Here is a 17,700-nt window from a genome sequence, read left to right as displayed (position 1 = left end):
TGGAACGCAGATGCCAGGTGAAAGGCGGCTGTGATCAGCAGGGGTGCGTATGCATTTTGCTCCTTTAGAGAGGCGGCTTTGGCCCAGATGCAGCCATGTTAACTTTGAGTGCCCCCCCACCACCCCCCACCGCACTCCTTCCCACTCTTCCCAAGCCCCCAGGTTGCCTTTGCATGACATCATCGTCGAAGCATGCCCCCCGAGCCCCTGTGAATCTCCCCGTCCTTATTCCCATTGAGCCTCTGCGAGCCATACGTTTCTTTCTCTCGCTCTCCTTTTTTCCCCTCCTTCTCTTTCTCTTCCTCCTCTGCTTCCACCAATCCCCTCCCTTTTTCCTTAACCAGGAGAAGGCATTGTTTGGGGCGAGGGCCTGATCAAAAAACGCGGCCCGCCCAAACTGCGGCCTTTCTGTAAATTCAATAAGCCCACCTTAAAGATTTGCCTAATTAATGGATGACATCTTTGGCTGGAGGAGAGGCGAGGTATTTTGCTCGGGCTCGCTCATTGTTGGCCTCCTAATTAACTTTCCCAGGTCAGCCCGGGTCTCAGCAACCTGGGAGTGAAGAGCTTCATTGTGAGAGGAGTTGTAAACTTACTTTTTTTGCCTCGGCACTTAAAAGGGAAAGCAACTATAGGGAACAGAAAATATCCTATTTAAGGCCTTTGTGAGTGAACTGCCTGCACATGGTCCAATAAAGGAAGTCTTTTTAAATAAGCGTTCATGGTCCTCCCCACAGTCCTCCTCTCCCCTCCCTCTCTCCTCTCCTCTTTTCCCTTTCGGAGCCACGCAGAAAGGTTATGAATGATAGTTTGGGGTCTAAGGAGTGAGGGGCAAGGGCCAGTCTTCTGTGTACCATTTGTGTTTGAACCTTTTGAGAAAGTCCGAGTTTGGGGGGAAAAACCTTTCGGGTCTGTCTGGCAACTGTATGATTAGCGTTTCTCACTAGGAAGACTAGAAATTCGAAGTTTGAAACGTGAACGCATTCCGCCTTATTATCTCCTTCAATTAGGCCACCTACAACGGAGATAGCTGTGCCGACGGATGCAATTTACGTGAACGCGCTAATATATGAAGATCGTGGAGAATGAACGGAACAATAACACAAATCACTTTTTGGCAAACAATGAATCCATCAGTTACACCTAAAAACGTCCCCCTCCACCCCGCCCCAGCTCTGATATCGTCTCACGTCCCCTCCCTCTACTCCCTCTGTCTGATCCCAGAAACGAAGCCTTCTCATGTAATGAGCGGGGTGCGATCTTCCCACAGTCACTGAGGCCAGCTTCAGCATCAAAACATCAGCTATTCAGCGCTCTCTGACCTTTACTGTCAAGACCCAAACTTCACTAGTGTAAAATAATTCAATAATAAGCTATCTCAATACATTTTTAACTTAGTTATCAGTAAAATTGTATTATTGCATAATCATCTTTTTTGAAAATGTAAAAATTAAAAAGGTTAAAAGTAAAAAACAAATAAATTAATAATACATACATTTTGTAACATTTCGTAACTGCAAGTTTTCATTTGAATTATTGTTTTTCTTCTCGTTTGTCGTAAGTACCATGAGTATATTTGTAGCAATAGCCAACAATGCACTATGGGTCAAAATTATAGATTTTTCTTTTATGCCAAAAATCATTAGGATATTAAGTAAAGATCATGTTCAATGGAGATATTTTGTAATATTCCTACTGTAAATATATGCAAACTTAATTTTTGATTAGTAATATGCATCGCTAAGAACTTCATTTTGACATCTTTAAAGGCAATTGTCTCAGTATTTTGATTTGAGATTCCAGATTTTCAAATAGTTCTCGAACAAACATTATCCTATCCTAACAAACCATACACCAACTGAAAGCTTATTTATAACACTTATTACACTTTATTTATTTTTAGCTTTCATATCATGTATAAATCTCAATTTTTTAAAAAAAAAATTGACCCCTATGACTGATTTTGTGGTCCAGGGTCACATATGTCCAAATAAAGCAAAAGTTGCACAAGTGAGCTTGACAAACGTATTAAATGATTAAAGTCTCTGAAATATTTTTTGCCTGTATTTGTTATCTAATTTAAATAACTGTTTCTGGACTGTTTTACAAACCATAATTACAACATTTACTAATCATTCAAATCAAATGTTATATTAAAATCAAAAGTTGTTTATTTCTTAACAATGAACAGGTGTATTTATATTTAGTGTTAACAAATATGGGTAACACTTTACAATATTAGTTAACATTACTTAACATTAGTTAGTTAACATGAACTAAGAATGAACAATACTTCTACATCATTTATTAATCTTAGTTAATATCAATTTCAACATTTACTTATGCAATTTTTTTAACATTAGTTAATGTGCTGAACTAACATGAACAAACAACGAACAACTGTATTTTTTTAACTAACATTAACAAAGATTAATAAATACAGTAATACATATATTGTTCATTGTTTGTTCATGTTAGTTAATACATTAACTAATGTTAACAAATGACACATTATTGTAAAGTGTTACCCAAATATGAACAGTTAATATAACAAATGTATTGCTAATTGAGAGTTGCATTATTTAATGCATTGACTAACATTAATGGTATCTTGTGGAGTGTTACCAAGCTTTTTTGACACAATTTGTATTGTATAAAGCGTACCACAGAAAAAAATGATCCAGTTCTTTCAGTGTTACTGCAAATATTTGTGACCCCGGACCACAAAATCAGTCATAAGGGTCAATTTTTCGAAATTGAGATTTATACATCATGTGAAAGCTGAATAAATAAGCTTCTCATTGAAAATCTGGAATCTGAGAGTGCAAAAAAGTCTGAATATTAAGAAAATCGCCTTGTTGTCCAAATGAAGTTCTTAGCAATGGATATTACCATTCAAAAAAATATGTTTTTTATATATTTACAGAAGAAAATTTACAAAATATCTTCATGGAACGTAACTTTACTTAATATCCTAATGATTTTTGGCATAAAAGAAAAGTTGATCATTTTGATCAATACAATGTATTTTTGGCTGTTGCTACCAATATATATGACAACTAATGATAACTAAAAGCACAAATCAAAAATATATTAAAAGAAATCAAATACCATATATCACCTAAAATCCATGAAATGATGTGATGGCCTTTGGCACGCAAATTACTTGTGTGAAATATGCCATTGATAAGCCGTCATCTGAAGAGACAAATTAGAGCGTGCAAACAAATAGCCGAAAGTTGATGTCACAGCAGAATAAAGTTTGTCATTTCGTGGCCCTAAACTGTTTGGCGAAATGGTGTGAACGGCTAAAGCCTCTTTAGCCAGCTGTCATAATTTGTTAACGAGGCCTTTCAAAAAAGCAGAATGATAATGAGAGGACAGAAAAAAAGAGACAGGCAGTGAGAGAGGGTAGAGGGGGTGCCCTTCATGAGTGACTGTGGAAGCGGAGAGTCGGTCCCCAGGGAGCCGGGTCGAGGGGGGGGGACAACATCAGACCGATTTCAGCGCAGCAACATGATGGCATCTCTGATGTTTTAATATTAATGAGAGCGAGCTCCTCGGCCCGGCCTGCCAGCACTCTCAACAGGTGCCTCGGCATACAGGACGACAAGCTCTCTCCTGTCCCGCTGCCGATAACACCTCTAAGTCTCAGGAGGAGCTCGGGGCCTTAAAGAGAGGGAGGGCAGGCAGAAAGGGAAGCGGAATGAGTTAAGTCATCCATTTAAAAACTTAGACGATGAGGGGAGAAAGGAGCTCCCTTTTAAAGTCACCTCTCGCGAAGCCGAACCACGAGGTCTCGATATTTCTCCTCTTCTCCCAAACCCCCTTGAGAAAGAAATTGACTTTTGTTTGGAGTTTGTGAAAAGTGGGAATCAGGAGAAGGACAATGGGGCTCCCCATGGAGAGGACCCGAGTGAAGCCATCTCAAATCAGTCAGCCAAGGGACCAATTAATCCGGCCATTGTCAGGCCCAAGCCACTGCCAGCACATCAACACATTCAGAGCCCATTGTCCCGACCCTCCTGCAGTAGGATTTAGTCCGTCCAACAGCCAGTTTTGTCCGGGCCAGCTCAGGCGGAAGTTTCTCACTGACAATTTGCCCCAAATAGATTTGTCAGAAAGCGTCCATCGACCTGCCAGTTAGACTGGGTGAGGTTCTGTTCGCCCTTTATTACTATTATTAACATTTTGGAAATGCAGCCAGCGTAATGGGAGTATATACTATATACAGGTGTGTGGACAAACGCATGTAAGAGGCGGGATCAAATGAATACCGCATTAACGAGTGCTCTTATTAATATTAAAACATCGGTGTAAGTGAATCCATAAGGTTTTTCAAAGGGTAAAATTTAATTTTACAGTACCTGAAAGAAAAAGAAAGAAAATTATTAGGATGATAATTATGCTTATGTCACTTGCTATGGGAAAAAATATATTTATATTAAGATACACTGCCTTAAAATACCACTCAGCCCTAAATTCAGCCTTTTTAAAATATTAAAATATATATTATCTTACAAGGGAAAAGTTAGCTGTTTAATTGTAGACAAGTTAATGGGTATTTGATTGATAGCTACAATAATAAAAAAAAAGAATGTCAACAAGCTACAATTTGAATGACATATATAAAAATATAAAACTTTTGATTGAGAACTTATTTATTTTAAGTATTAAATCACAGTGTAAAATAAAAGACTTGTAGATGTAAATACAAAACAGTTTAACAGTAATATTTCTATCAGAAATCATGGTTTAAGAGAACGTTTTTAAGGATGGCAACCTTAACTATATGAGACATAAACCGCAACTATAATTTTAAAGTAAAACATTTTTTTTTCATAGTCTAATAATATGGGTAATTAATAATTCAATTTCAGTTTTTAATTAATTATTTATGTTTTTTAATTTAATTAATTAATCAATTATAATATGTGATCCTGGAATAAATAAGCTTTCCATTGATGTATGGTTTGTTAGGATAGGACAATATTTGGTTGAGATACAATTATTTGAATATCTGGAATCTGAGGTTGCAAAAAAGTCAAAATATTGAGAAAATCGCCTTTAAAGTTGTCCAAATGAAGTTCTTAGCAATATTACTAATCAAAAATTAAGTTTTGATATATTTACGGTAGGAAATTTAGAAAATATCTTCATGGAACATGATCTTTACTTAACATCCTAATGATTTTTGGCATAAAAGAAAAATCTATCATTTTGACCCATACAATGTATTTTTGGCTAATATACATGTGCTACTATGACAGGTTTTGTGGTCCAGGGTCACATTTATGGTTTCATAATATTTGCCTCACTATATCAAAAGTTAGAAAAGAAACATATTGTCATTGCTAATCGACTGAAAGGTTACTCAGGTGTTTTTATATCTAATATATTATCTAATGTATTTGCTTAAAATGTATTTTTAGGATTGATTACTTCATAATAGAAAATCGTGGTAGTGGTTTCATTCTCTATATTTAAGCTAGAAACTGAAATGCACTCAAAGTGGCCTAAATATTTTACTATCAGCAATCTGGTTGGATTCTCCCTCATACATGTGTTCATCTCAAACCAAAGTGCCAACACAGAAAAGTCTTTTGCAACATCTCCAACACGCTGTTACAGGAGTGGTTAAGGATAAGAGATGGTGTTGCTGTCCCTCTCCACTTTAAGGGCTAAGTAAGCAGTTGCATACTGATTCTGTCAAGCCAACAACTAGATACACAATCAGATGGTTCTTTGTCAGAGATTTTCATTGACTGTTATTGAGAGCAGAGTCACAAGCACAAAAAGTGAAAGCAAGCAGCCGGGGCAACCATGATGTTGGTTATGTTTGTGTAAAGACTATCTATGAATGACAGGATTAGGGCGAGTTAAGCAGATTACTACGAGCAGACCACCCCACCCCTAAGACACACACACACACACACACACACACACAGAGATAGAGAAAGTGAGAAAAGAGAAAGAAAAAGAGACAGGGGACAGTCATCAAATCAGTGTAAATCAAATTTTTTAAATGAGATAATATGCTCTTCACATGTGACCCTGGAACCAGTCATAAGATGCACAGGTATATTTGTGGCAATAGCCAACATGGGTCAAAATGATCACATTTTCTTTTACACCAAAAATCATTAGGATATTATGTAAAGATCATGTTCCATGAAGATATTTTGTAAATTTCCTAAAACCTCATTTTTGATTAGTAATATCCATTGCTAAGAACTTAATTTGGACAACTTTAAAGGTGATTTCCTCAATATTTTGATTTTTTTGCACCCTCAGATTACAGATTTTCAAATAGTTGTATCTGAGCCCAATATTGTCCCTTATATTTACAATATTTACCCTCATGACTGGTTTTGTGGTCTGGGGTCACATATAACATAGCCTATCTAAAAGTCACTAGAATCACTCCTGGCCTAGAGTTTATCAATGATGCCCACAGAGATAGGTTAGGCTATGGGTCTTACTGTGACACTGTTTTCTCAGTCTGGCACATGGGGTCTTGATAAACGCACATTTGAATGTGCAGTCATTCACCTGTCAAAAATCCTAATTTCTTTTCAGTCCACTGAGAACACCGTTTAAAGGAGGACATGACAATCACTAATTGCGATTAGATACGCCCCCGTTCGCCACGTTTAGACCGAGATTTAGGGCTCCCATATGGCCCCGAGCTACCGTGGGAATGTTCATAATTAAACCTAAAATATGGGTGTCTACTGGCCGGGGCCACAACACGGCACGCTGTTAAGGTCAATATGTCATTGCGCACACTCTCAAAGGGGTACAGTTGTGATTCTCCCAGTCCACGAGGGAAACTCGCACGCATGTGTCCGCTAAAACAGACCGCGATTTTGCGTTTTGTTGCCTCTTATAGGCATTTTAACCGAATCTGCGATGAAATTTATTCAGTGTTTAAGGCTTGTACAAAAAAAATATATTTTTCATAGAGCTCATTACAGTATATAAATATCTACAAATTTGTAGAACTTAAAAATGAACTTCGCTCCCACACGACAAAGAGACGCTGGATTCAAAGAGTTTGCTTAAATTATGACCAGTGCAAAATATACAATTAATAATGGTTCTATAAGCCAAAAAATAAAATGTGTTAAAAAGTTTTATTTCATATACACAAGTAGGCTATACAAAGAAAATAACGTTTTTAAATATACATCATTAAATATAACAAACGATTATGTGTAGCTAAAAAGTAAACCTAAACGTGCAGTCGAATAGATTACATGCAGATTTACCACAAAACAGCAACACTCATTACATTTACTAGCTATATAGTAGTCTAAACGTAACTATAACATAAGCCATGTTTACCTGTTGATTCATACACTTACAAAAAAATCCTCTAATTTACAAGCCGTGCGTGACAACCTGCCAAGATGAGAGTGCGATGTGATATTTGGGCTGAGATATTTCCCTCTGTCATTTTACCAACGCAACAGGTGCACACAAGCCATGAAATGATTCGGAAAGCGCGACAGAAAGTAAGTTCGTTGCAAAAAGAAAAAGTGATTAGCCTATGTTTCTAATGGTTATTTAAATAGAATGCTTTAAACTGTTTACTTCAGTGTGTCAGGTCACTGAACTCTCCGAGGATGGAAATGTGCTCCTAATAAGTGGCAAACGTTTGATTCGGTCATTTAAACAGCCTTGCTGATCCTAATCAATTCCTATAGAGCGCACCATTAGCCTCTGACGGTGTCAGGCTCGCTGTGTATGGAATATCACTTCATTCGTCTTCGTGACGTCATGCGCGAGCAGGAGTTGAAGCAGAAGGCAGGGAAAAGCTAAGTGGTCAAAGGAAGTTGGGCTCTCCTCCCACCCTCCCTCTCTCCCGCCCTCCTACTCTAATACATCTCATACATATTACCAAACCTTTAATCTGACGGTACACATCACAAAGTCACTCACCAAGGCTCGGGGCTGAGGCGCATTTCCCATCTCCCAGCTCATGTTGTACTTTTAAAGGTTTTGAGCAGTGCAGTACCGGCTGATGCCCTAGTGTTTCTTCATTAGTTGCACCAAGTTTCCGTGGCGCTGAGAGACCAGGGACCGGTTTGGGCATATGCATTGTCTGTGAGGCTGCATACATCGCATCAGTCAACAGTCAGACGAAATCTGGATTCTATTTGCTGAAAAACAAGAGGAGCGATTTGGACACCGTCAAAGAAACTTCAAGAGAAAGCTGAGGACCGGTTGTCCACCGCAAATCGGATGTTAAATTCATGCGTGTAATTTCAAAAACACGTCAAAAGTGATAAGACTTTCCTGGGCCTGAAAAGTGTAACTTTTCAACGTAGTTTTCTTGGAGGAGAGGTCTTCAACATGAGCAAGCCTGCTGGTTCAACAAGTGGTTGTCTGGATATTTTAAATGTCAAATCCAGTAAGTAGATCTTTTTATTTACTTTCGAGTTTTAAAGTTGTTAGAAATAGCGTGATGGCTAAGTAAATAAGTGAAAGTAAAATTATTGCTTACGGGTTAAGATGACACAAATCACGTAAATTCCATAGAGCTGTCAAACGCAAATCGAAATGTTTACATGCTGTCAAATTGTTGCCTATACAAATATACTGGCAAAAACAAAAGATTATCTCGAAGCACGGACAACGCTTTATAAATTACATCTTAGATGTGAAATTGCAATAAAATAAACAAATGTAAAACCCACAAAATAATTCGATAAGTTCGCGTTTAGTGATGGTGTTGCACTGCTGAGAATGTTTTGACAGCCTTGTTTCCCCATTACGCTATGCAAATAAGTTGTGCATGCCTATTGAAATTGTACAAATTGAACTACTAATTATCTTGTACAAGCCTGGACTGTTTTAAAATATTTTAATGTGGTCCTAAGGTATGCGTAAACTATGCATAATGTGTCATCAAAGCAGATCTGTTGAGTTTTCCTTATTAGCTGCTTCGAGTGTCTCTTTGACTTTCAGTTCATTTAAAGCAGGAATGCAAGTGCTTTGAAATTCATTTATAATAAATGTTTTAAATGTCAGTTTATTATTTTACAATTGCAGATCAAATTGTCTAAGTGGAAACATTTACTGAAATATGACATATTGAGTGTGATTTGCCTTTAACAGCCTACGCTTGTGTTGGTTAAAAAATGTGCGCCTCTAATTGACTGTCTACATTTGGCTTAAATAGAATTGGTGTTAAAGCTTTTTAAAAGTTTAAGAGGATTCAAGTGAAACTGAAAATTCAGTACATTTCATTTAAGTGAAAGGCAAAGAAAATAACCCAATCACATTTTAATGCACTCTTAAATAATTGTATAATTTTAAAAACTGAACACAAAATTTAAACCTAGCTTAGTATTTTAAGTCTAAACTAGTTTTTTAATCTACCAGCAGTGAATAACTGACATAATTTCGTTGAGGCCTAAACTTTTCGTTTGTTGTTTTGAATGCCTAACCCAAAAACCTTTTTGACGACACTTAACGTGTTTTTTAATATCAGGTGTAAAATTAAATATCTCAGGTAATCTCACATAAAAATGTTTGTTTTACTTTACAGGCGTAAACTTGCGGCATTCGCACTGTTTGGGTGGTCGAAGGCCCATTAAGTTCAGAGTTTCTTACAACTGCACGTAATCCAGTGCAGCAGGTCCCAAGGTTGATGCTGATTACAGTAATGAAATATGCCATATGTCTTTAAACAATTACAACGCACAATGCCACACACTGGGACCCCCACAGAGTAAAGTTAAAGACGTGTTCCTTTCTCAAAAACAAATCCGCCTTCAATTCATATGAGTTTCTTACCAACGCACCAGCGTGAGTGTTGTCAAATTATGCGATGCTTGAACTGGATGGAGGACAGTAGGACTTTATGACTTCCTCGGATTAAAAGCCACATAAATAGACGAAAATCGCAGGGGAAAAATGATAAAAGCAGAAACTAAAAAGCAGGCGCTTTAGCTTCGAGCGCTTATCTCTGAAAAAAAGCAAAGTGCATTCGTGGAGCAATTTTCAAGTTTTAAAACGACTCCGAGACTAAAGCAACAAGTTGTCTCCATCACAGGAGAGGTTCTCTTTTTCAGCCATGAAAAACGCAAGCATATGAAATGAAGTATTCAATTATTCTACATTGTTGACAAGACTTCTACATGAGAATTTCGGACTGTTCTAAATTTTTAAAATAAGACTAGGCTCTATATATAGCCTACAACACACACACACACACACACACACACACACACACACACACACACACACACACACACACACACACACACGCAAATCTTCATTCACTTTTCCGTCACAACTGATCACCAAATGCCTGTAACAAAACACTATTATAATTTCTGAAAGGACTTATACTAGGAACATCTGGCATGCACAGAAGCGAAATGTGTTTTTACATTAAAATGCAGCCTAGTGTTTTTCCTTCCTTTTCTTGTTTCAAAAAGTCAGAGTGCATGAAGTCGTTTTCCTTCTCCGTCGTTACCGGTTTATATCCGAATTCCCATGCTACCCTTTTTGACGGGTCACTGGAAAATCAATGAGCAGGTGGACATATGTCAGTGTAATTACATAGCCGTTTCTCTAAACGACTCCCCCATATACATGCAAATATACCTCTATTGACAGACTTAAATACAGAAAAAAAGTGTTCTGCACACACAAGAAAAATCACAATTTTCATTTACTCCAAGTTCATTTGCATACACTTCATTTGAGTCGCTGAAACGCGCTGGTGCGTATTATTCTCCTCTCCCGTGTCACTCCCTAATCCGCGAGCCTATAGACGGCGCGAAGAAAGCAGTTGTCGAGCTTCATTATGAAGCGGGGTTGGCAGCTTGTCGAGACCAGGCCAGTCAGACGAGGCTCAATGGGGAAATCATTAAGTTAACACTCTCCCTAATGTCGCCATTGTGCGCGTCAACTGAACATTGTTTTATGGGACCTGCGATATGACGCTTCCCACCACACCAATGCGCCCTCAAAGTAGGCCTACAGTTTACACATTCCTATGGACAGACTCATTAAAAGTGTGTGTTTAACACAATATTAAGCACGAATATTAGGCAAAATGTGCACATTATACAATGACTTTCAGGGAACTTTTGAAAAAATTATCAGCCGCAGAAATTTTGCGTCTCGCGTAAATGTTTTCTTTGGGGCCTCATGACAGAAAATCAAACCCTAACTATTGTTTAAGCAAATCTAACAAAGTAATGACTAATCAAAAAGTAGCCTACTTTTTGTTGGCGAACATTACGATATTGAACCTGAACTAACACTTACTAGATCCCTACTGTTGCTATGGTTACCTTTTCGTCGCGATTTTTTTTCGTTAGTGTTTATAGAAATATGAGCTCGGCCTAACTTGTAATCCTAAACTTAACTAAACGTATATACCAATTTGCGAAAAGAATAGACTATGTACTTTTAAGACCCCCAACTTTTTGTTCGGACGTCCTTTCGGGGGTTCAAGCCTTATTTAGGATGATCGGCTCCCACCCTTTGTAAAAAAAACCCAAAGAGGGTGTGGATTAGGCTTTCTAAAACATTTTGTCTGGTTAAAGTGAAAACTATTCTATTATAGTATTATATACAAAAACTAATTGCAACAGGGTTGCTTTTCTCCCTTAAATAAATGCTGTACTTTCTATCTCTGTTAGGTCGGATTTTGGACATTCCGTGTAAAGTGTGTGGAGACCGAAGTTCTGGAAAGCACTACGGTGTTTATGCGTGTGATGGCTGCTCGGGATTTTTCAAGAGGAGCATAAGGAGAAACAGAACGTATGTCTGCAAATCCGGCACACAGGTGAGCTATACTAATCAATTACGGCGATGTGTTTGAACCATAACAGCGTCAGCTAATTTGATCTAAGCAAGCGCGTCTAAGGACTAGATTACACCTCCAGTGATTTTCATAATTGAAAGATTATCCCAGAAGTGAGCCCCCTCCCGCGCCTTTGAGGGCCCTTTGCCCCGTCTAGTGTAACAGGTGTAATCCAATCTAACGCACCGGCAGGACTGGGTGGATTTGGAGAGCGGTAGGCGGGAATGAGACTATTGGCCGTGCGGCGGGGGAGCGAGTCAATAGCCGTCATTACTCTGCCATTCCCACATACCTGTGGAGTGGAGACCAGTGGAGCATATAGCAGAAGAGACTGTTTGTGTGCCATTACTGCTGAACGAAACGAAACCTACTGTATTTTCTTATTCTTTACTCCTTTTTTCCCTCAGGGTGGCTGTCCAGTAGACAAAACTCACAGAAATCAGTGTCGCGCCTGTCGCTTGAAAAAGTGTCTAGAAGTGAATATGAATAAAGATGGTAAGCGCTAGTCTTTTTCATATTGTTTTCAAGATTTACAGATAGGCCTATATCAAAAATGATTTAGTCTTATATCTAGCCAAAATGATGCCTGCAGTCCCCTTTCATAGATTTTTTTTTTAAGTATATTTGTTTTAAAGTTTTAACTTACCAACTACATGACTCTAAAACAACTATGGTCTAAATGGTATACTTGTCAACTACTATCCGAATTTACTTAATAAAATAGGCCTAAATAAATAAATAAATAAAAGAAGTCATGCACAAAATGTCTATTTAAAAGGCTGAAAGTCATGAAAAACGAAATGGTGGCATAAGCAATTTAACTTTTTTTTTAATAAGCCGTAAAGCCATTTTGAAAATATTTTACATTTTATCAATATTTAAAACCCTTAAAAGGGTCCATGTACCATAAGACTTTGTATTCTTTTTATGAAATAGGTCAAATGGCGTAACCCTAGTGAAAGTTAATTGTGACCCAGGACCACAAACCCAGTCCAAATGAAGTTCTTAGCAATGCATATAACTAATCAAAACATACGTTCTTATTTAATTACGGTAGGAAATTCACTAAATATCTAATGATTTTTGGCTTAAAAGAAAAATCGATAATTTTGACCCATACAATGTATTTTTGGCTATTGCAAATATATACCTACCCAAGACTGGTTTGTGGTCCAGGGTCACAATTATATAAATATTTGTAGAATAAATTATATAAATAAATATTTGTAAAATAAATAGTAGCTTATAGGCTAATATGCTGTGCATACTTTGTGCCTTCAAGACAATAATTTCATTATGGAAAATGTTATAAACGTTTTTATACATATATGATTCCAACAAGAATACATAAATTGTACATGTTTCTAAAACACTTTTTAAACAATTTATGCTTTGTATCATATGAAAACTATTATAACTGATCCTTACATCACTACAGCCGTGCAGCACGAAAGGGGACCGAGGACTTCAACCATTCGAAAGCAGGTGGCACTGTATTTCCGAGGGCATAAAGAGGTGAACGGTTCGTCGACCCATTTCCCATCCACGTCTATCCCGGGGCCGCCGTTCTTCACCACAGTCACCCAGCTGGAGCCGCACAATCTGGAGTTAAACACAGTCACAAGCACACCGGAACGGCAGGCCATTGTGGGACTCGCCCAACCCACACCGAAGGTAAACATATTTCTTCACACGTGTAGTTTAAATGAACGAATTATCAATGTATTTGAATTTTCTTAAAACATACTCAGTTCAGCTCAGTTAATAACTCAATACTTGAACTTTTTAGTATCCTCATGAAGTTAGTGGCACTCCCATGTACCTGTATGAAGTGGCGACCGAGTCTGTGTGCGAATCAGCTGCGCGTCTGCTCTTCATGAGCATTAAATGGGCTAAGAGCGTTCCGGCTTTCTCCACACTCCCTCTACCGGACCAGGTAAACAAGTGTTAATATTTTTTTTTATTTTTAATATTTTCACTTCTTATTCGCCAAAGTTTAATTGTATACATATTAAATATGCTGTATACGCCCTCAAGTGCAAACCAAACCCGAAAGCTAGTTTTTTTTAATTTTTATACTCATTAATTAACTTACCTTTTTGTGCAGTTGATCCTTTTAGAAGACGCCTGGAGGGAACTGTTCGTCCTCGGCATCGCGCAGTGGGCCATTCCAGTGGACTCCAGCACTCTTCTAGCCGTTTCAGGTAGGCTATACAAGTTTTAGCCTACTTCTAAGATTTAGGCTACATAATATTTTCCGTTTACGTTTTGCAAAAATAATGTTATATCCACACAAGTGTAATATTTCGTGTTTTCTTTAGGAATGAACACAGACAACACAGACTCCCAGAGGCTAAACAAAATCATCGCAGAGATCCAGGCGCTGCAGGAGGTCGTGACGCGCTTCAGACAGTTACGACTGGACGCGACGGAGTTCGCTTGCCTCAAGTGCATCGTCACCTTTAAAGCAGGTGGGGTTCGATGAAATAAAACACAAAATACTAAATATTAAAGCGAAATATTATTATTTGTAATAATTATGGATTATAGAAACTTTCTGTACTCGCCCAACAGTAACAAAAATGTTTTGTTCCGTTCTTGCAGTTCCAACACACAGTGGTTCGGAATTGAGGAGCTTTCGCAACGCCAGTGCCATTGCAGCCCTTCAGGATGAAGCCCAGCTTACTCTAAACAGCTACATTCACACCAGGTACAGCTACTGTAATACTTCCTGAAACATAGGTGAATCTATCCACCTTATTTTTAATTTTAACGCGGAAGTAAGCCGTTTTCTGTAAATGTGCTTGACTTCCGGTTCATTAGCCTGTATGGAAATATTGAGAATAACAACAACATGCAATAAATGGTAAATCTGTTTGCTTTACAAGCCAGGGTGTTCATAATTAAGACAATACAATAAACAATATGGTAAGACATCAGTTTGCAATATCAAGCAGCAAAACGAGTTTTGTACACCTAAAAATAGCTAGACGCCAAGACCGGAAGCCAGACCCGTTAAATTTACAAATGGCCATGACCACTCACAGGAAAAATAAGGTGGATAAAAGCACATGAAATAATAATTCTACAATTAAGAACATTTCAAATTAAAAAAAAAAACTAAAATCAATGGTTGTGTTTCAGGTACCCCACTCAGCCGTGTCGCTTTGGGAAACTGCTGTTGCTCCTGCCTGCTCTACGTTCAGTTGGTCCATCCACCATTGAAGAGGTGTTCTTCAAAAAGACCATCGGAAACGTTCCCATCACACGGCTACTCTCCGACATGTACAAATCCAGTGATATATGAGCTACTGAGAGACAAAGAAAAAAAATGTATTTTTGACCTTGGCATTCGCATGGATGCTGTGGATGATACCAGATACCCTAATGTGATACTTCACGCACTTGTTTGGAGAATAAAGCTCTACCAATGTCAAGATGTTATTACGCAGGGAAACTATAAAACAAACAAAAGACTGAATGTCTACGAGTCGAGCTTACCGCTTAGAAAGAAAAATGAACGTTTAACCAGTAATTTTCTAATTGATTTACTTTTATTCTATTTAAGTTGGTTTATGGAAGTAACTTAACAAGCTTAATCTGTTCTTGTTCTATCAAGATTTAAATGCGAAATGATCTTAGTTTGTAGTCATATATTTGAATGGAGTGTCCGTGAGGTTATGTACAATCATTAATTTCAAAATGGGACGTTTTGTTGTGTCCAACTATGACCAATGCTGTTTTGATTTCAGCACCACTATCATTTGTTTGTCCATGAGAAACCAAAAAATTACAAAAGACAAAAAGAAACCATGAGGTATGTTGCAGGGAAGTAGGTCGCTGTCCCTTTGACATAGTGCTGAAAACCAAAGGCCCATGAGTCAGAACTGAAGAGCAAGTTCATTCCTGTTTCACCTTCTGGCAGAAGCTCCAACTTTAATCAAAACACTTGAACCAGCTAATCAGGTTTACTTGAAATGTACGCTGAAAGGTTGGAATTTAAGTCTGCAGGAAGGCAGCAGGATTGAGCATTACTGACTTGATGCATCACATAATTTCCTATTGAGGTGACCGGGAGGCCACAGCACCCACACCCAGTGTCCTTAACAGAAGATTAGGGTTCACGGGCAGGGCACTCGGAAGTCCTCTGGATACAGTTCTGCCGGCATTGTGAGTTTTCTGTGCGCCCGCTCTGAAAATGTAATTTTTTTGATGTTTAAAAAGCTCAATCTGTGGCCCACGTGAGAGGTCACCATCTAAAACCTTTGTTTGACTAGCTACTAACCCTGGAAGAGAGACACGATCAGCACTTGGATTTGTTTTTGTAGTCTGTAAATACATTTCTCGTTGTACAGTGATAATTTTTGTGAAAGTTGTTCTAAGATATTAGAATAAATATTGAATATTGATCGCCTGGTCCTTCAGCGACTCTCAAATTGATGTCTCCTTTTGCTTTCGGGTTTCTAAGGCTTCCTTCTACAAGCAGCAAAAGGTCCATTGCACCCTAAACGGGATACTAAATGGGGACAGAGAGGTTCACGTCTGCACGTAAGTGCATATTGAACCACTGCCGATACAATACCCTGGACCTTGAGTGAAGTTGCTCTGCCTCGCACGGCTCGGGGTTTCAAGCACTCTTTCACAAATCAAGGGCTTTGCCCAAATTGCATTTTTTTATCTTCATTTTTTGATAGAGAGGAGACAATAGATAGAAACATGATTGCAATGACAACTTTCAATCCAATTTATCCTAGTTCTTTTTTTAATGGGCTGCTCTGACGTGGAGTGAACTCCAAGGTTACATGAGCCAAGCGGCTGTGCCCTTCTCTTTACCTTACACAGCATTGTTGCACATACTGACTCTCCACAACATCTGAATTCCGTCAAAAGAAATTTAGGCCCGATCCGTCATGCTGGAAACAGAATAACAAACAATTAATATGAGACAATGCTCGACTTACTAACATAAGGTTCAATGTAGGCCTGTAATTGCAGTGTCTTGTACAGCAATTAGAAAAAATACAAAAACACACCTGTTTCCCAATAGTGTACACTAAGTGTTATATATCCTATATCTATTATATAGTTACATACACACACTTCCAAGTATAAATTAAGTGGTGTTTGTGTATATGTATATACATACAAGCATACACAGAGACACATATTTAGAAATAACTGACAAGTTAGCTTAAAGAACACACAACACTAGATCACCCAAAATGAAAATTCTGTCATTAATTACCCTCATGTCGTTCATCTTAAAAAAAAAAAAACAAGATATTTTTGATAAAATTTTTGATAAAATCCACCTTATTTCCGACCCTGCATAGACAGCAACGTAACTTTCTTTCAGCATAAAAAGTATTCTCGTAGTTTAATACATGGTCTATTTTATCGATGTCCTTACTTTTCTGGGCCTTGAACGTGGTATCTGTGTTGCTGTCTATTGAGGGTCACATAATGTGGGATTTAATAAAAAATATCTTAAATTGTGTTCTGAAGATGAACGAAGGTCGTATGGTTTTGGAACCACCTGATCTTATGACGAAAACGTACCTGTGTGAACATTTTCTTAAGATGTGAAATATGTACCAAAAAGTACATATCACTGCAGTTTCCAACAGAAATGAACACTAGAGGCGGTTAAAACAGTGAGCACTTTTAATCGCTTTCATACACAGTTATGATTACAGTGCCATACGTTTCGCTTTCCGAACGTAACAAGCTTTCTTGGTTCCTCAGCTGGCACGGAATTGGACTGATGCGGAATCACTGGGTACGAAAAACATAACTCCCGATGAAAGAGCTGAAATAGATTGAAAAACAAGCTAAAACGGCTTGCCTGCAATTAGCTTTTTTCACAAAAA

At 38.0% G+C, this 17,700-nt stretch overlaps 1 protein-coding gene across 1 annotated transcript; it reads left to right on the top strand.

The window, feature by feature from the left end:
* Window positions 1-7,935: 7,935 nt before the first annotated feature.
* nr2e1 (nuclear receptor subfamily 2, group E, member 1) lies at window positions 7,936-16,235 on the top strand. Its single transcript, XM_073816866.1, has 9 exons — window positions 7,936-8,416; window positions 11,667-11,812; window positions 12,238-12,325; window positions 13,269-13,504; window positions 13,620-13,766; window positions 13,938-14,034; window positions 14,152-14,301; window positions 14,435-14,540; window positions 14,975-16,235. Exons 1-9 carry the CDS (start codon window positions 8,359-8,361, stop codon window positions 15,135-15,137), a joined length of 1,191 nt encoding a protein of 396 aa, XP_073672967.1. The 5' UTR covers window positions 7,936-8,358; the 3' UTR covers window positions 15,138-16,235.
* The last annotated feature ends 1,465 nt before the right edge of the window (window positions 16,236-17,700 follow it).

This window comes from Garra rufa, chromosome 13 (assembly GCF_049309525.1).
Source record: "Garra rufa chromosome 13, GarRuf1.0, whole genome shotgun sequence".
In the NCBI taxonomy this organism is placed as follows: Eukaryota; Metazoa; Chordata; class Actinopteri; order Cypriniformes; family Cyprinidae; genus Garra; species Garra rufa.
Note: the sequence above shows the minus strand (reverse complement) of the source record. Positions and strands in the feature narration are given on the sequence as shown.